The following is a 19,818-nucleotide window of genomic DNA, read 5'->3' as shown; positions in this document are numbered from 1 at the left end:
AAAAAAGCCTACGACAACGGTTTTTCCCCGTTGTCGTAGGCCTTTTAAAACCGTTGTTAGAAGCCCTGTGGTTAAAGGGTGTGCTCAAAGACAACGGTGAAAAACCGTTGTCGTAGACGTCTAAAGACGACGGTGAACAACCGTTGTCGTAGGTATATAAAACCGTTGTTAAAGGTCCTGTGGTTAAAGAATTCGTTAAAAGACAACAGTTTTGGAGTGTTGTGGTAGTTACAATTTGCGACGGTTTTTTAACAACCGTCGCAAATTAATTCGCGACGGACATCATCGTTAACCGTCGCGAAAATTAGAGACGGTCGTAATTTAAACCGTCGCTAAATAGTGACGGTTTAATACACCGTCGCTACATTTAGCGACAGTGTTTTATAAACTTCGTCGCTAATTTTAGCGACGGTTTTGTATGCTTTCCGTCGCTAATTTATTCAGTAAAATAAAAAAAATTTCACTTTTAATATTTTAATAAATATAAAAAAACTCACAATCTAATATGCAAACTATATTTTTGATTTATCATCGAAAATACTATATTTTTTATTTTAAAAATTTATTAAATTTTAAAGAGAAAATCGAAACTAAAATTGTGTAAGGAGAAAAATTTTAAGTGTTGTGAAGTGGTATGGTAGAAAATGGAACGAGGGTGGGGATATTTATAGACAGTTTGCGATTGTTTTGAACTACTGAACTCAATCACTTGCTGTCGTTACTCTTCAGTTTTCTGTTGATACGGTTAATTTTCAAACTGTCGTCGATTTAAAATTAGCGACGCTTTTACATAAATGTCGCTATATTTAGCGACGGATAATTAAAACTGTCGCAGAATTTAGCGACGGTTTGGTATAAACCGTCGCTCATTTTAGATCAGCGACGGTATTACGAAAACTGTCGCTAAAATCAGCGACAGTTTAAAAATACCGTCGCTAACAGTTTTTGTAAACCCATCGCTATTTTTACATCGGCGACGGTTTTACTACAAACCGTCGCTAAATTCTGCGACAGTTATACTTTAACCGTCGCAAAATTTAAATTAGTGACGGTATAGTATATTCGTCACTAATTTTAGTGACAAATTTAACTTAAACGGTCGCAAAATGTAATATTGACAACAAATTTATAGAAAAACCAGTTGAAAGACAACGGTTTTTTATAAACTGTTGTCGTAGCTTGAAGAAAAACGCTAATAGACAACAGTTTTAAAACCGTTGTCGTAGCTAAAAAAAAAACGCTAATAGCCAACGGTTTTTAAACACCGTTGTCGTATCCCAAAAAAAACGCTCATAGACAACGGTTTTTAAAAACCGTTGTCGTAGATATATCAAAGACAACGGTTTAAAGAAACTATTGTCTTTGAGCGTTTTTTTAGGCTACGACAACGGTTTTTGTTAAAACCGTTGTTAATAAAAACCGTTGTCTTTGATGTGTTGTTAATGGTGATTTTTCTTGTAGTGACCTTGCATTTTTCTGCACTTATGTTTATGAGTCAGGGGTGATACATTATGTTTTTTTGTTTCACATCTTTTTACATGTTGAGGATTTGAGAGGATTCTGTTTATTGCATTGAAGTTCTTTTAAATCAGTAGTCTAGGGATTTTGATTATATTAAAATTTTTATTTAACTGCAGTATTTTATTCAGTGATCGAGTAACTTTTAATATGCATGGTGGTTTGTTTTCAATTGCATGCATGTATGTTGTTATTCAGATTGTGAATTTTGGTAAATATATCTTCTTAATTTTTAATATACAAATTAAGATTTTTAAAATTTAACATATATTATTTATTATATTATATTATTATTTTATATAATATAATAGTGTTCTAGTTCGATCGTTTAGTTGAATTTCTATTTAAGATAGACAGATACAATCGTCGTTTTGGTCATGAAAACATTGATACTTACAATGAGATTTAAATAATATATGAAGCAAATGTAATCCTTTTTCTACTATTCGTTGATTTTTTAGGGCTGCGTTTGGTTGGATGATAAAATAAACTAATGATTAGTATGTAAATGATAAAGAAAATGATTGTCGTAGAAATGTAATATATGGTGTAAAATAATATTATGTTTGGTAAGATTTTTAAGTGTAAGATAATTTTGAATTTTTTGATGAAATGACAAAATTGCCTTTTCTTCTTCCACTCCGGCGGCGGCGGTATGACGGCGTCGGTGGTCCGGCGGCCGATCCGGCAGCGGAGGTGGCGGTGACGGTCCGGCAACGTCGGTGCGGCCGGCGACGACTGCCGTCCGGCCGGCCGGAAGTGATCGGCCGGCGGCGGCTGTGGTATGCCGGCGTCAGCTGGTTCTCGACGGCTGTCGGAGACGATCGGCCGGCGGTGTCGGCGGCAGTGGGCGGTCGTGGATGGAAGTGGTGGTGAATTTGGATATAAGAGAAGGGTAAAATTGAAAAAATAGGAAGGATCAAGAGTTGGATAAATAATCCTAGGGATGAGGAGTGATTATTTTTTCCAGTTAATATAACCTAATCATTCATAGGAGAGATTGACTTGATTAAATAAAAAACGTATCAAACATAGGATTAGGTGGGTTAAAAAACTATAAACTCACCTAATCCCATGAACCAAACACACCTTTAAAGAAAAACATGTCATAAAGTTAACTTCGGAACTCTAAATGTAGATATATATTAATTCAAAAATATATTATTTTATTATTATTTTGTTTTGTAATTTTATGTAAAGAAAGGATATAGAACTTCAGGCGAAGCACGCCATGATCTCCTTTTTTCATGCCTTTACGACTTTAGTTATCATCATCCCACCACGCTCCTAAATCATTTCTTCCATCCTTGCTTCTCACTCTTTACAGAAGAGCCTTAAATTCATTAATTTAAAAAAAAAAAGTGATATCGGAATATATAATCATCATGTCACTCTCCAATTTTTAATTGGTAAATTAAAAATGTACAACAATCATCTTATACATTGGCATACTGGTTTTGATCATTTAAATTATCGAATTATAGTATGCATTTTTATTGTACTTGTAGTCTTTTTTCGAACGGTTGGCATGACGTAAGAAATTTTGGAATTATCCACCATCGTATCAGCAATATCTAATGTCATATATAATATTATATCAAAACTAACTCAGAAGATATAATAACAACCCTCTCCTCGCATTTTCGATTAAATCTTTGGGTTGATCTTTTCAGATTGAGAAAGCTCCTTAGATTACACATTTGGCAAGGTTGACATTCATTCCTGGCCTGTTGCCTCAAACAGTCAACACCTGATTAAGTACACTTTGATTACATTCAAATAAAGATGACCTTTTTCATGCTCAATCCAAAAATCCCTTGTTGCAAAAAATATCACCTAAAATCCTTAAATGGGCATCTTCTTTTCTCTCACACTGACTCTTATATCACTAGCATCCTTGCATATCCTACAAGCTCAAACTCAAGAAATCCAATCGGCCAGACTCCTCGATCTTGTGATCAGGGATTACACTTTCAAGTCATACAACAACAACTTCAGAACAGGCAAACTGCACAGAATCAACTTACCAGCAAATCTTTCAGGCATAAATGTCGATACCATAAGATACCGGTGTGGCAGCCTAAGAAGATATGGAGCAAGAATCAAAGAATTCCACTTGAACATTGGCGTTGACGTGCATCCTTGCATCGAAAGAGTCATATTGATTCGGCAAAATCTTGGATCGAATTGGTCATCTATATATTATAACAACTACGAATTGACAGGATATCGACTCATCTCACCTGTTTTAGGCCTACTAGCCTATAACATTGGTGTGAGTGGGATCATAAACTTCAGCAGTAGCATGCCATTTGAGCTGGGAATCGAAGCCGGAAGAAAGCCAATCCTTGTAGATTTTAGCAACACGACATTATACCATGTCTCAACCGGGATCGTCCCTTTATGTGCAAGCTTTGATCCTGATGGAAAGATGACACTGTCAAGTCAAATGAGGCCTAAGGTTTGTATTGCAATGAGGAACGGTCACTTCGGTTTGGTGGTTGAGTCACCAATGATTCCACTGAAGAGAAGGGCTAGCAAGTGGAAGATAGCGATAGGAAGCTCGATTGGAGCTGCGTTAGGGGCGTTCCTTCTGAGTTTGTTACTGATCGCAATGTTTGTAAATGCGAAAAAGAAGGCAAGAATGGATGAATTGGAGAGAAGGGCTTATGAAGAAGAAGCATTACAAGTTTCAATGGTTGGTCATGTGGGGGCTCTCATTGCTTCTAGCTCAAGAACTGTGGCTATGATAGAACATGACGAGTTGTAGAACAAATACTACTCATTCTTGATTTTCGTTTTGTTAGTCAATGTTAAGAATTTTAATTAGTCTAAATTTAAAGGTTCCCATTTTTTCAGATTGCAGAAAAAATTGTTGAAACTGGTAGAATAGTTTTAGAGAAGAAATGGTTGAAAATTTCTGCTGGTCTGGCTCATTTTTGTTGTACTTAAAATAACATTATTTACAGTTGCCAATCAAAAAATATTGTACACTGAAAAAAATAATTTAAATTCGTACGAGTTTACACGAAAATACACAGTTCATACATGTTTTCTTTGAAACATTATACATGTGAAGAAAAAATTAAAAAATCAATTTAAATTAAAAAAATCACAAAGTAAGAAATATGGTAAGCCCACGCATCCTCGACCAATCTAACTCTTGTTGTAAATTTTTTTCCCAAAAAATGAAAATATGATAAAAGAAAATTCCAAATTAAAAAAACTCAGACTAATGGCCTTTTCTCCTCATTTTCTACATGGCCTTTGTTTTCGAGTGGCTTCTGCATGGCGCTGGCATCACGCATTACTGCTCGACTGGGAAGTTTACTGTCTGGAAGGAGCTTCAGCACGATTCCCATGGCGATTAAAAGCAGTCCAGAACCATGTTGTTCCGTAAGAGGTTTCGTAAAAATTACAAATGACAACAGCAAAGTTACTGCCTTTCTTGCTGTTGTTACCTGTATTGAAATGCTCCAACTGTAAAAAAATGTATCTGATTTTCTGAGGTCGCGTAATCGAAGAAAAGAAAGTCGATCTTCCAATAATACTTGGAAAAAATTTTCGAGGTAGGAACTAAGCATACCATAGCTGTCGTGGCTGCACCGAATAAAGCAATGAGTGATAACACAGAGACTTGACCAACAAATGTAGCCATTGATTCAAAGATTAGCACGCCGTAAACGTAAGGATGCTGCAACACATAAGCAAAGATGAAATGCAAGCAAAATTCGGGACTTCTGGTCTCTGGAGGTAAGTGGATGCCCGAACAGCTTGAATTTCTACTAGATAGTAACTACTTATTAACAGGCATTCCCAAACTAAATCTCTCTCTTTGACTTCCAGTCTACACTGTTTTCTGTTCTTGTAATGAAGAAATGAAACAGGTGGAATGAGGAACGTCGCCGAGGAAAAAAATTGACGAATATTTACCTCGTAACAAGAGTTCCACGCCTTGAACAACTCCCCTGTCAATATCATCGGCGGCAACAGGAAAGGCAAACCAACCACCGTCGAACAAAATAGCATTTCCATCTGTTTAACAAACTTCTTAAAATTAAGCATCCTGGTTTCATGCTCATGGTTCTATAAAAAGAAAGGAGATAAACTGTAAACACCTGACTAGTTTCGGGATTTATAGTAAAAATTGCTTCCTGGAGGTTACCAAGAAACGCATCCATGACTAGAGCACCTGTAATCATCACAATACCGATGGGACTAAAGTTTGGAGAAGAGTTGGCATCTGCTAAGGTGAAAAGAATTAAGCCAACAACAAGAAGCATTGCTGAAATATATTCGTGAGCAGGGTATTTTCGTCTCAAGCCAGGGATAAATGTACCCATCACCATCACTGGTAGCACCTGTTCTCCAACAAACAAATAAACAAATGAATTCAATAAATTCACACTATAAGCAAATTTGAGCTTAAACCGGCAAATGTGAAATATTAGGCAATAACCCACTCTCCATTACGCCAATATACAAATTGGAGTCTCAAGAGAAATGCTGAACATTAAGTATTTGACAAATTGGTGTGAAAAGAAATGACTGAACATGACCTATTTAAAGATCACCAAAACTTCATGATACCAATACACAGGTGGGAACTCGGAAGAAACCGCCAAACATGAAGCATTCAACGAACATTAACTCTCAAGACACTAATAATAAACAGATTGAAACTTGAAGGGAATGGCGAAATGCGAAATATGTAAAATGATAACCAGTTCTGTATGATACCAATATACAAATTCGAACTTGAAAAAAATGGCGAAATGTATGAGCACAACCCTCCATAGCACCAACACATACCTTCTCCTTCACAGTTGTGGAATTTCCAAATCAAAAATTAAAATATACTTTGCAATGCGTTTGGATGCCGAAGTTTACAGAAAAACCACTTTCGTTCAAAAATATTGTGTTGGTTGTGCCTTTTTTAACAAATATAAAACGTTAAAAAAGCTAGAAGCCAAAATTATGGCTTTTAGGCTTCTGCTTCAACTTTTCTTTTAATTTTGAATTCAGAACCGGTTCAAACCAGGTCGGTTACATCCCGAAGCAAGCTTCAACTTACTAAAGCGATATTTTAAGGAAACATAGAGCATATTTTTAAGTGAAATGCTTCAGTATCGATGCTGGGGCTAGCTAATTTAATGGTTTATACCTTTGTAGACTTGAACATGATCTGTGCGGGATAATTAAGATAAGCTAAAGAACCCTTCGTTAGTCCATGAGAGCCCATAAGAACAGCGGATAACTTGACATATGTTTTCCATGGATTCACCATTTGCTTGGTCGTGAATCCCTGCAAATATATCAGTACCATATATACAAAACCTTGCACAAAGGTAAAATACCATCCATAGCTGCAAAACATCGCAATTCCATAATTAAAAATTCATCGCCTAACACGGTTCTTGATCAAATATGTGCAAATAGAATGAGTTGAAGCTAGTACTAATCTACGTACCTGAATTGTAGGCGATTATATACATACTCCTGAAGTAAAAAATAGTGAAAGCTACATTTACTCTACCTTTCGTAATTCATTACATGCAGCAAAAGACAAAGGGCATAAATACTGGGCTACAAATAAATAAAGGTAAAAACAAAAGGTTAGCCACCTCCTTGAGTAGAAATTGAAATTTTCATGATCCACCCTCAATATTTCAGTACTCCCATTAAAACCAAAATTTTGATTGATTTTTTTGGTGAAGTCGGTAATATCAATCACCAACCTTGGTAAAATAATACTTAAATTAAATAATTAAAATTTGAATCCTCAACTACAATCACAAGCAACTTCTTCAAAACAAACACTCCAAACACCCATATTCCTGGAAAATAAAGGAAACATAGTAGTCATACAAATATTCAAAATTAGAGGCGGAACAGGAATTTAATCAGTTTTTCAAAGGGAGACAAGGGGTTTAAATTTTACTTTTAATCCCAAAAAAACTGTAAAATACCTCACAAATGCCATTGACAAGATAACCAAAGAAGAAACCAGAGGAACAGATCAAGAACTGCTGCCAAGTGGGTCTATCTGTTAAAGATATCCCAAAGAGAGACCTTGCTTGATCTTCCTTCTTCATATCTGTATTTTGCCCTCCCCTTAACCAATCAAAAACATGAAAATTGAACTAAAAGTCATTGGTTTTTCTAATATTAGTGGACTTTCTTTTAAATGTGGAGGAAACAAAAAAGGCTGGATTTTTATTAGCAAAAAGACTTTCTTCTGAATGGAAATGAACAAGAAAGGCATCAGAATTGAGGAAGCTTCACTGCCAATCTTTTCCTTTTTGTCAAATTACATGTAAATTTTTTATTGAACATAAGGAAATTTGGTCCTGTATGCAGAGGAAAGTAGAAGGATCTGAGGAAGAGAATCTCGTGAATCATCAAATTTGATTTCAATGTGAACATCCCAGGATTAAATTAGAGAATTAAAGTCAACATATTCTTAAAATATTCAGTCAGTCGGTCCAAAATGAAAACAGTTTACAGTTGTTTTTGACCTTTGAAAAAAAGACGGTTTCTTGGCAACTCACCTTCGAAATTTCTTAACTCACAGGGAACCTCGTTTTTGCCTCTTGCTTCTTATTCTTTATTCCTTATCCTTACTCAATTGTTTATATTTTTAGAATAAATAATAGATTCTTGTCTACAAGTTCAAAATGGTTTTGCCAAGAATAGAATGGAGCATTCCTTTTGGAGATGGTGTTAAAAAATTTATTATTATTGAAAGCATATTAGTAAATAATACCCGAGTAAGTCTCACGTAATACAATGTCACGAATTTGTATTCGTGATATGAGTCGGCCTGATCCATTCTACAATAAAAGGTAATATTTTGTCATGATTCGAGTCAAATAAGATATTCGTCTCATAAAATCATAAGAATTTTGTGATAATATATTTTGTATGTACGTTATTTTTAAGTTAGACAAAATTGATATGTTGAAATATTAAAATGACAAAAAGTATATTTAAAAATATTTAACTGAAATAAGCTGTTTTTGGTGACCAAACAGTCAGACCATTACATATCAATAGATTTGAAATAGCATAGCTTTACATGTCTAATATATTGGCTAAGTACGTAATCATTAATGTCAATTGTTGAAATTAAATATATAATAACAAATATAAAATACAATGATCGGATTACTGTTACGTACTGGGAGTTTGTGTTGCTTGCAAGTTGAATGTGAACTCAATCAAACCGATATATTTAGGTTGGCAAAAATTTGTGTGAGACGGTCTCACGGATCATATTTTGTGAGACATATCTCTTATTTGGGTTATCCATGAAAAATATTACTTTTTAATATTAAGATTATTACTTTTTATTGTGAATATCGGTAGGGTTGACCCGTCTCACAGATACAGATTTGTGAAACCGTTTCACAATAGACTTATTCATTTAAGTATGTTTAAAAAAACAAGAAATTCAAATGAACACACAATGGTCAATTGGCCAAGGCCATCCACCCAATTCTTGCAATTTGGAACTTAGTTATATTTGTTTTGTTAAACTTATTAATATGTGTGGAAATATTGTGCATCAAAAACAAAAAAACGGATATAGGTAAAATTTTCTAATTTATGAGACTTAGTTATCAATGACTATTTCAAACGATCTTATTGAAACCTAAAAACCAATAATGACAACAAATTAAAGTTGCTCTAACTAAAATATGTCTAGGCACAAAAAATAAGTCCTTTTCAAATGGAGTAGCTCCATAATTCAATCTCAGCATCACTTTCCCTGTCATCCCAACTATAGCTCCTATCCAAGAGCTCCGGAGACATCAAAACCTCCTGATCACATATGCCTCCTGCAATATTGGTCTCAAAGATATCCGTGTTCCCAAAAGTATTTCTTGATTCCACCGCATCCACGTTCTCAACAATCCTCCCATCATCCCCGCCGCCACCGCCCTCCTCCCCCAGCTTCGGCCGAAAGGCCTCGGCCGCCTCCATCGCGGCTTTTCGAATATCTTTCGCATCCTTGGAGGAAGGAGTCGGTTGTAGCCATACCGAGTCTGCGAAATTGAGACATGCAGTCTGGCCCCTCAGCGCCAATGCCGCCACGTCGTGGGCTCGCGCGGCCATCTCCGCGGTGGGATATGTCCCCAGCCAAATCCTCTTCTGCTTGCTCGGCTCTCGCAGCTCGCAAGCCCACTTCGAGTTCCGTTGCCTCACACCACGGTACACGGGGTGGCGAGTCTCCTTGAACTTCTTTCTCCCCGCGCGCTTCTTCGGCCGGCTCGACGCCAGTATGACTTCCTCGTCGGAATGCACCATTCTGCGCTCATTCGTAGCAAATCTTCTTGATATTAGAGAAGCAGTCGATGCATCATAATGCTGACCAGGGTCGGATGTTGAACTTGATGTGTCCATGTTGATTTGACTTTCGGTGTAAAGTTTTGATTTGTTGTATATGTTATTTTTGAAGTTTGTCAAATTTGTAAGAGAATCAATATGAATATATATACATTTTGATTTAAGAACACGGAATAGAGCCAATTGGCGGCTCAAATTGGATCGAGTCTTAGTCTCCAAGTTACTTACTGCTTGCAATGTTGGAGCCAAATCAATATCAATTTGACTTCAACCTCCTTTTAATATATATATTTTTTAATTTCAATTTTTTAATCATAATTGGGTTTCTTCTAAAAATAATAAAATATTCTGAAAATTGATAAATTAAAGTAAAGTTAAGTTCCTAATTAATTGCTAGAATTTTATGTATGATTGGTGTTGGGTACAAAAATTGTCCATGTTTGGTAGATCGATCGAACCGTGGTGCTTGAGCTGCTGTGCGGTTTAAAAGATTTGAGTTGCACCATTGCCATTAGCTATAGCTTTTGATAAAACGGTAAGCACTCGGTCCTACAATTGGCGTGAAGTTGAATATTGTACTAATCAAGACATAGTGAGGAAATTGAATGTCATGATTATAAAAAAAAACACATAGATTAAAGTGAATACAATTAGGATAAATTTGACTTTAAAACAGAAGGTGGAGAACTAAATCTGAATGACTCTTATCTCACGTTATAATGACATAATATCGTTAATTATTATTAAGTAGACAATGACGTTTGCATGTCTTGAGTTACCATTCTCACAGCGTAATCCATCATTCGTTAATCACGAGTAAATTCAGTGTAATTTAAGATCATGCAACTAAACTTTGCTTGGAGAAAGGCCAAACGGGTTGAGCCTGCACGGGTTCTAGGTTAGAGCGGGGCTGACTGGCTGGCTCGTCGTAATATGATTTTATTGTTTTAAGTTTTTTTGAGATAGATATTTTTAATTTTTATTTGGTTTATTTTGAATTAATTTTAATGGTAATTAATTTTGTAATATTTTTTTAGTTTTTTTTCATATTTTATTTAACAAATTAATTTTATACGTTATTAAATTTTTAAAGTAATATTTTAAAATATTAGTTGAACTATTCGATTAAGATTCATTTTCTTATAATTTCAAATATTTTTAGCATTTTTGTATTAAAAAAATTTTATTAAAAAATTTTGATTAATATTTTTTTAATTTTTTTAACAAACAGGTCAGTCGGCCTAACCCCGTGGCCCAAGACGGGTTGGGCTAGATTGGTAATCTAATGGACCGCATCGTCCCGTCTTATGGCGGGTTGCGAGCTGGCCCGCACCACAAGCTCGTTTTTATCTCAATTTTGTTTTGTTTAAATGTAGTTTAATAAATTATAATTTTTTTAGATGTGTCAGAAATACTTATATTTGCATATATTTGATTTTAAGATTTTATTTGATTAATGATTTAGTAAAAATTTATTATCAATGGATCTGGCTAGTTTGGGCTTCGCTGTATCAGACTCAACGTTTACAGTCTGAAAACAAGTTCTCAAAAGGAAAAAGACCCCGATTAAATGTATCGGGCTAATTTGGGCTTCATGTTATCTGGACCAATTGTTAACCATATTAAAATAAGGGGCCGAGGTCTCATACTCCAGCTCTTAGGAAATAACCTCAATTGGATGAATCGTTCGATTTTTTATTTAAGATGGGCTGAAGTCTCAATACCCCAATTAAATGGATTGAGCTTATTTGGGCTTAACCGTTATCCGACCTAATTTGTTTCAGTAATAAAATGAGGGGCCGAGGTCTCAAACCCCAGCCCTTTAGGTAAAACCTCATTAAATAGATTGGGCTTCATCGTAATCTGGCCCAGTTCGTTAATCTTAAATAAAAACATGGCCCGTTAGGACAAAACCCCGATTAAATGGACCGGGATAGTCTTGGTTTCGCCATAAACCGGCCCGATTCTACAATCTTTTAACAGTTCCACTCCCGCTCCCCACCCCCTGCTCACCAAAAAATTTCGCCGAAGAGAAAATTCACTCTCTAGTGTTGTTTGTTGTGTATGCGTAGATATGGAGAAAATTCCGGCGGCATGCGCAATGGAGTGGAGCATTCAGCTTCACAAAAACCTACGTTCCAAAGAACCTGGTAATTGACTCTCGAAAAATTGAATTTTTGTTTAGCGTCTTTTTGTGTGTTTTGAATCTTTATGACTTGTTTAGGTAAAAATATTGAAGCTTTGGAAGAAATCGGCACTCATCTTGAGTGGTGGAACAAGGAATCGAGACCAACGGTGGTTGCAGAGTATAGATTGTTTGGTTTAATTCCCGGTGAGGAGAAGCTTTTTCTGAACTCCATTTTTCTGCGTTTGGCAGACGCATTTAGATTAGGAAACAAACAGACTAAAAACGAGGTTGTGAAACTTTTCTTGAGACTTAGAAGGTGGAGGAAACGAGATGGCGGGGAAGGTATTTTGAGCAAGGATAAATTGGAGAATTACTTGGAGTTGTTAAGGAGAGTAAAAGAAGTTTTTGATAATGGGGATGCTGAGGAAAGAGTTTCGGCCTTGCTGATGTTTGGTTGCTGGGCTAATATTGCTAAAGATTGTGCGGATATAAGGTACATAGTGCTGTCCAGTTTGGTGTCCGGTGATGTTCTTGAGGTAAATTATTTAAGTTGCCAGGAATTTGGAGTTTCAGTAATTGTGTTTGTATTAGTTCAATTGATTATGCTATTGATTGTACTGTGACTTCTTGAGGAGTCTATAGTTCAATCTAAGTGGCTAGATGCCCATGCCCAGTATAGTCTTCGATCTTTTTCTTTGCACTTTGCACTTTGCACTTTGCACTTTGCAGTACTTAGCTTTACGGGTTTCTATCATGAAAAGATACTTGTTTTTCACGTGCTTGGGTCGCATGAACACGCTAACAGTGCACATCATATATTGATTTTTTCAGTTTGCTCTTTGTTTTATGATTATGCACAAATTGTTATTATATTTGCAGGTGAAGGCCTCTTTATTTGCGGCTGGATGCTTGTGTGAATTGGCAGATGACTTTGGGAATGTTTTCTTGGAGATGCTAACCACGATGCTGAAATCACCAGAGATAGTAAGGGACGTAAAGTTAGCAGGAGCACGGAAATTTTGCAAAATGTGGTGCTCATTTTCACTTGCTGATAAGGCATATAAGGTTTAGAATCTTGTACACCTTTCTTTACGCCTATAGACAAGTTCATGTGTTCATTATTTTCCTATTTCATGATATATCTCTTTCTCTCAAGGAATTAACACATATTAATCCAAAAAAGCATGCTTTCAGGAGAAAATTCTGAAATCAAGACTTTGTAAAAATTTCTATCTTTCTATGACCAAATTTGTTAAAATAAGATGCCTTGTGCCACGTGTGGACATGTGTCAATTGAACTGCATGTATAGTTTGTATGATCTTCAGATAGAATTTGACATGTGAGGGCGTGTTGCTCTCTATAACTGCTCATTACAAGCTTGTGATGATTTGATATGTCCGGGCACATTGCTCTTTTTAACTACTCATTACAGACAGGTTGCAAGCTTCTAATGGATTCTTCAGAAGATGACTTCTCTGCGATTATGTTGATTTCACTATCCAGAATTGCTTTTAGTTGGAAGCTTTTAATTCCCAGTCAGGTGCGATTTACTTCTATGTTTTATATATTATTGCTCTTAGATCGAAGCTTTGAGTTGTAGTTCAGATACCAATTTGCTTTTCTATTATATGTATTAAAGCCATGACTTTACTCATGTAACTTCAAAACGTCAAGGGTTCAATGAAGCACCTTTTATCTTCCCTATACCTAATGAATAATTTAAAGCTACAGTGAAATTAAGAGGAAAGAAAGGACTCCATAAGGTTGTTCTGCAGGAAAATAATGCACAGTGATAGTTTGTTGTGTGCAAATCCGAGTAATTGCGCGGATAGGTTTTTCTGGATTATTGCAGATACCAAAATTTAATACCTTTGCAGGGATTTCTTTTCTTGATTTTACTGCTTAGACTTTCAACAATTCAAGGTTGTTTAATTTACTGCTAGCTGCTCTCAGTTAAGAATATGATGGTTGTGAAAACTAAAATGAAATATGTTAGATCGAAGCAAAATTCCAACCCAGTTGATCTGTTAGGGAGGTCTCACATTGATTATTGTGTCCTGTGGTTCAGAGATTAAATGTTTATTTTTTCTCTAATTGCATTATCCGCCACTGTTTACATGACAATTTACCGGTTGCAGGTAGAATTGCTTACAATGTTTCTGAGTGAAGATAGATCTTTGCATTTACGAGCTACGTCGTTAAGATGTCATCTCTTCATCTTAGCGAGAGGAGTTTGGAATTTTTCCTCAAGTGCGGACATGGTCCAAAAGTTATTTAAGATTCTAAACAAATCTGAGTTTCCGGTCATACAGCAGCGTGACGCTTTTAAAGTCTTACATAAGGTTTTTCCTATTCTTCTCATACGGAATCATGACACTGTTTTCAACGAGTCTCATTTGTTATGATTCTATGCACAGGTTTTTCTACTTTATTCATCCACCATTCCATGCATGGAGATTCCTGAGATTTTTCTCAAGCTATTGGTGGTTGTTAAGAATATGGTACAATCATCCATTGTGTCAATCAGAGTGTTAGCTGTTAGTGTTCTGTCCGATCTCTCTGAAAAGGTTTTGGGACGAGCTGATATAAAATCGAGCAGAACTGGTGCCAGCCTGGCTTGCAAGGTGATCTCATTTACTTTAGATCGAATCCTTTTCCTGCTAACACCAATGGTGGAAGTTGAGCAGCATGAGTTTTCCTCAGAGCTTGAGATTAAAAGCTTTCTTAACCTTTTATTTATCCTGGTTGAAAAGCATTCTTATCTCTGTTTCCCATTACTGAAAGAAATACACTTATTCATAGGTAAACTAACAAGTAAGCTTGACAATGTTGTGGACACTGAGGAAACTGCCTCCACAACTCATGAGCCAATCAAATCAAACCTCATGCTTTATGTATCAAAAATTTTAGTTGCTTGCTTGAAAAATATTGGAGATATTGATACTGAAATCTACCAAGTTTTGGAGGCGTTAAAGCTTCAGGCAGAAAAATTGATTCACTGCAGTTATTTTGGTATAGATACCAGCATGGACTACTTTCTCTTGTTGCACTTGCATGCCTACTACATTGATATGACAGAAAAATGTATGTCTTCCAGTAAAAACTCGAGTCCGTTACATGTTGATGCAGTTCTTCAGCCTGATATATCCACTATTACTTGGGTGAAGAAGATATTGGGAAGTAACAGTTATTGGTCTGCTTATAAAGTTGGAAAAGTTGCTGCATGTCAGGGAGCGTGGTCCACCGCTGCTTTTATATTTGAACAACTCTTGCAAGTGGTTAAGTCTGCTTCCTATTTCTGCTGGTTGAAATCCTTGGCTCGGTTTTCAACCTCGGAAAAGCAGATGCAATCATTATTTTTACTTGAGCAAAGCACCTCTAGTTGTCCGTCGGAAATTAATTTTGCTGAAAGACAAGGCATTGGCTGGAAGGTCAAACACAATTACATGGATATTCTTCTTGGAACTCACAATATGCTTCTATCATCAGAGGAACTACTAGAAACTTCTGATATGGGTCATCTTTTGAGTTTCCAAATATGGTTTCTAACCACAAGGGCGAAGTTCCTAGGAACTGTTATTGATATGATGAAGCTATCGGACACAACTTCTTGTATTAGAGATGACCCTCCACCCAGTGAACAACTGGAAAGATGTATTCTATTTCCATGCGATTCTACATCTCGCACTTTTGGTTCATTCATGTACACATTGACTGAGGTCTCCTACCGGATGAAGAAATTAGCTCAAGAGTTGGATTTTTTAATTCTCTCTTCCATCGGCATGGATAGGCAGAGTGTAATGATTATTGAAGCACTTGCACTGAGTTGTTCCCTCTTGGCCTTTACTGCTGGTTTTGTTTTCCTAATTCTGAAGTTGCATTCTTCAAAAAAATTTCAAATTTATAAATCTGAAAACTCAGATCAATTCCATGTTTTACTTGTACACGATTTAGTTGGGCGATTGAGGCAAAAGGATGCTCATACAAGAAGAGATCTTCTCTATCTTTTGAAATCCTTTGGGAACTACAAAGGCCATAATTTTCTAAGGTTTCGAACTCACGTTTCAGTTGCTGGTTATGAGTCTCGAGTCTTGCACAAACTTTGTGAGGATTCCATAACAGGGATTGTTTCCTTGCAAAAAGAGGCAAGCCAAGTGCAACAATATGGTGATGGAATAGTTCAGATTATTAACGATGGATGTCCGATGTTGTTGAATGTTATCTCAAAATTGTTTTCAATCTCTTTCCGGACTCCGAATCACTTTTTTCGAGTCAGGTATGTTGAAAGAAGAATTACTTAGAAATTCTAAACCACAAGAGGCTAGTTTATCTTGTTTTCCTTAATATTATGCATATGCCAAAATGTTTACATGGATAAAGCAGCAGTCCTACTAATATCATAATGTTTGAAAGAGATCAATTTCTTTGTCAAATACCAAATTTATTTCATACATGGGCAAAGTTAGCGTTAACTGGCATAGAAGCTGGGCCTCTCGGCCTTCTGTTCTCAAATTTTTGTTTTGGACTTTTACGGCTTAAAGCGGCTGTATAACTTGGCTTAGGCTTAGGCTTAGGCTTAGGCTGTGTGGATGTTTGTCTAATTCTTTTTAATTATTGTAAACACAATTCAGGCCTGCTGCTTCCTTTGAGCTCTTTGTGGTTGATGCGGATGGTAAAAGCCTCGACAATATATCTGTTTTGTCAGGGTTCCATCTCTCCTTGAGTTTGTGTTTTCAATTGAAAAACTTGCCATCTGGCCTGCGAGGTCCAATTGCCAAAGTCTGTTGCATTCTTAACTGTAAACTACATTATCAGATTTCTGAAATTGGAGATTGTAAAGGGAAAGCCCACTTCAGTGGGCAAGATCAAGAACTTGATGATATGATGGGCTTGAATGAAAAGCTGTATAGATATGTCTTTGGCCCTGTGGAGAGTAGCAGAGACCAAGATGATGATCGTCGCATGGTAACTGAATGTGTGTCCTTCAAACTAAACGAACAAGGGCAAGGATTCGCCTCTTGTTTGCTTGATGTTTCTGATTTTCCCGTCGGGTCTCACAGAATCAAATGGCTGAGTGGTTTTATTGATGGTGGAGGTTCTTATCGATGTCTGCTTCCACTAAAAACTGGCATGTTTTTCTCGGTTCAAGATGCGACCAGCGTCTGATAACCTTTTGAAGAGCATGTAATTTTTCAACCGAGCTTCGGTATGTACATACGAACGAGAAAATTAAACTTGTGTTTCTTGTACATATTCTGGATCCTATTTATTTTCCCTTGGTTTCAAATATCATGGTTTTGCTGTATTTAGCGTTACTTGGTACTCAGTCATTTCATTCTCTAGCAAGGTTGTAAATGGCGGGAGGTGGTGGCGGGGCGGTCACCAACCGGCGGGAGGTGGTGGCGGGGCGGTCGGTGACCGCCTACCGCCTCGGCACCCCGGTGCTTAGGCGGTTGAATTTTTTTAAGTAATTTTTTTCCGACCGCCTACCGCCTCGGCCGCTTAGGCGGTGCCCAGGCGGTGCTTAGGCGGTTGAATTTTTTAAAGTAATTTTTTTATAGATAATCATGCAATATAATCATTTTTATATAAAATATGCAATTAAATAATGTTTGAGCACAAAATATAATACTATCTAGATAATGTGCAAACCAAAAAATGGGCGGCGGCGAGTGGATTGTGTGTGGTGGTTGAGAGTTAAGAGTTGAGAGTGAAAACCAAAAATAAAATAAAGAAAGTGATGTGTGTTAGAGTTTTAATATTTAAAATTAGTTGACTTCGGCTAGGTTTTTAAAATTGTTGACTACAACTTAAAAATCTTAAATGTCTACCTCGTCCGTCTGCTCGCCGCCTCGCCTGCCTTGCCCGCCTGCTCGCCGTCTCGTCTCGACCCGCCTGCTCGTCGTCTCGACCCGCCCCGACAACGTCATATAGCTTGGGCCGCCTAAAACACCCGCCTCATGCATAGGCAGTGCGGTCGACCGGTAGGCGCCCACATCGACCATCATTTAGAACACTGTTTTCTAGTTAGCCTTATTTGTGTCGGTGGATTCCTCACATCCAGTGCCAATTAGACGAGGCACTCCCAAGACTTGAAAGTCATTCTCCACAAGTACAAATCAACGATGCTTCCTCGATTAGAATAATTTAGGATCAGTTTGTTAAAATGTTTGCCAAGTGTTAGTTGTCCCACATCGGTTGGGTAAAATGCCTGGATGTTGCATATATGGACTTGGACAATCCTCCCCCTTGAGCTAGCTTTTGGGGTTGAGTTAGGTCCAAGTTCCATTCTTAACATGGTATCAGAGCTCAGGTTCCACTGTTATGTGTTGGACCTCCTATAGTTAGGCCACTCGTTCTGCCCATAATTGGGTCATTTGTAAACTCTACGCTCCAGATGTTCATTCCTGGGCGTGAGGAGGGTGTGTTAGTTGTCCTACATCGGTTGGGTAAAATGCCTGGATGTTGCATATATGGATTTGGACAATCCTCCCCCTTGAGCTAGCTTTTGAGATTGAGTTAGGTCCAAGTTCCATTCTTAACACCAAGAACATTTATTATAGCCATTGAACTCTCCGACTATGAAAATAAAGAGTTGCCTACATTTTAAAAACAAAATTCAATTGCTTTTAAGCATTTGTTGCTCAAATTTCTTATTTTACTAGTGATCATTGTTGACTTGTTGGACTGTTGGATAGGCCGGCCGGTCGGTCGGTCGTGGTAGCTTCAAGTCGGCTATAATTAATTCAAAGGCAGTACTTTTTTATATTATTTTTCCTAGTCTTGGTAACTTACAATATAAAGGAAACTACATCAAGATTGGATTCATAGTGCCAGAATTTGACTTTCGGGGAAAAAATACATTAATTATTAATTTTATGATGCGTGTTGACTATTCCATTTACATCTAGTTTTAAAAACCAATTACATTACTAATGAGCTGAGAAATCTTTTATTTAAGAAATAAATGCAACTAATTTTATAAGCCCTTATCCAGCTTAGCAAACAGATACATGATTAGGGTACAACTCTTATTTCATCTCCCGAAACAAGGGAATGAGTCATGTTTTGTCACATTAACATTATCAACATTAATATTATCTATATTTGAAATATGAATAATTGGATACACGATTAATGTACTACATTTATTATATCATCTCACGAGCGATGCAACGTGATATAAAAAAATCTTGAATCACGAGCTACGTTTTTGTGATGAGTCAAAACAAAAATTGACAATATGACTAACCCTTATTCCATTCATCGGTATATTTCTTATTGTAGTTCTTACAAGTTACATTGGTGATTAAATCAGTTTGTATGATTCTATCCCACTTATATTTATAGATATAATCACAAATTAAAGGCTCTAACCAATGATTAATAATTATTGAATAACTAAATCACATAACTAATGAAATTAATCTTACTTGTATCAGTTTATTTATGCCATTTAATCAACCGGCCTGCTGGTTTTAATGAGTTTGAGCAAGAAAAAAAATTTGAAAAATGAAATGGTATTCAATAGTAAATAATCTGAGATTCATTGAATTTCTTGATTTACATGACATAAAATGGCAAAATCAAAACATTGAATTAATGTTTTCTATACACGTTCTATATTTTAACCACTGGTAAAATCTTGTGTGCATCTTTGGCAGAAGTATACAAACAAAACCACAAACAACTAGTCAGTCTATCAGCATATAGATCATTCTAGTGTAAATCGACTATTTTCATAAAAAAAAATAGTTATAGAAAACTGGAATACACACACTAAGGAAGCAAAAAACTTGTAGTCTATCATGAATTACCCCTT

At 36.4% G+C, this 19,818-nt stretch overlaps 4 protein-coding genes across 8 annotated transcripts; 2 read left to right on the top strand and 2 right to left on the bottom strand.

Moving 5' to 3' along the window:
- Positions 1–3,237: 3,237 nt before the first annotated feature.
- Positions 3,238–4,454, top strand: LOC140983060 (uncharacterized). Its single transcript, XM_073449952.1, has one exon. The coding sequence runs from the start codon at positions 3,368–3,370 to the stop codon at positions 4,286–4,288; it is 921 nt and encodes a 306-aa protein (XP_073306053.1). The 5' UTR covers positions 3,238–3,367; the 3' UTR covers positions 4,289–4,454.
- A 56-nt stretch (positions 4,455–4,510) lies between these two features.
- LOC140983058 (UDP-galactose/UDP-glucose transporter 2-like) lies at positions 4,511–8,080 on the bottom strand. 3 transcript variants are annotated; one of them, XM_073449949.1, is made up of 7 exons: positions 7,488–8,078; positions 6,989–7,017; positions 6,683–6,884; positions 5,637–5,879; positions 5,452–5,553; positions 5,105–5,212; positions 4,512–4,979 (listed from the first exon to the last, which is right to left on the bottom strand). In XM_073449949.1, exons 1-7 carry the CDS (start codon positions 7,611–7,613, stop codon positions 4,746–4,748), a joined length of 1,044 nt encoding a protein of 347 aa, XP_073306050.1. In that variant the 5' UTR covers positions 7,614–8,078; the 3' UTR covers positions 4,512–4,745. The 3 variants fall into 3 exon arrangements, with proteins under 3 accessions (XP_073306051.1, XP_073306050.1, XP_073306052.1); XM_073449950.1 differs by lacking the exon at positions 6,989–7,017 and having other exon boundaries at positions 4,511–4,979; positions 6,683–6,823; positions 7,488–8,080; XM_073449951.1 differs by having other exon boundaries at positions 4,514–4,979; positions 6,683–7,355; positions 7,488–7,618.
- A 1,076-nt stretch (positions 8,081–9,156) lies between these two features.
- Positions 9,157–9,992, bottom strand: LOC140982811 (dehydration-responsive element-binding protein 1E-like). Its single transcript, XM_073449535.1, has one exon. It carries the CDS (start codon positions 9,922–9,924, stop codon positions 9,247–9,249), a length of 678 nt encoding a protein of 225 aa, XP_073305636.1. The 5' UTR covers positions 9,925–9,992; the 3' UTR covers positions 9,157–9,246.
- A 1,819-nt stretch (positions 9,993–11,811) lies between these two features.
- On the top strand, positions 11,812–17,301 carry LOC140982810 (uncharacterized). Of its 3 annotated transcripts, XM_073449531.1 has the most exons (7): positions 11,812–12,017; positions 12,092–12,531; positions 12,875–13,060; positions 13,429–13,536; positions 14,135–14,338; positions 14,414–16,272; positions 16,628–17,301. In XM_073449531.1, the coding sequence occupies exons 1-7, from the start codon at positions 11,942–11,944 to the stop codon at positions 17,160–17,162; spliced, it is 3,408 nt and encodes a 1,135-aa protein (XP_073305632.1). In that variant the 5' UTR covers positions 11,812–11,941; the 3' UTR covers positions 17,163–17,301. The 3 variants fall into 3 exon arrangements, with proteins under 3 accessions (XP_073305632.1, XP_073305633.1, XP_073305634.1); XM_073449532.1 differs by lacking the exon at positions 11,812–12,017 and having other exon boundaries at positions 12,352–12,488; XM_073449533.1 differs by lacking the exons at positions 11,812–12,017; positions 12,092–12,531; positions 12,875–13,060 and adding an exon at positions 13,072–13,304 and having other exon boundaries at positions 13,374–13,536.
- The last annotated feature ends 2,517 nt before the right edge of the window (positions 17,302–19,818 follow it).

This window comes from Primulina huaijiensis, chromosome 8 (assembly GCF_012295235.1).
Source record: "Primulina huaijiensis isolate GDHJ02 chromosome 8, ASM1229523v2, whole genome shotgun sequence".
Classification (NCBI taxonomy): domain Eukaryota; kingdom Viridiplantae; phylum Streptophyta; class Magnoliopsida; order Lamiales; family Gesneriaceae; genus Primulina; species Primulina huaijiensis.
Note: the sequence above shows the minus strand (reverse complement) of the source record. Positions and strands in the feature narration are given on the sequence as shown.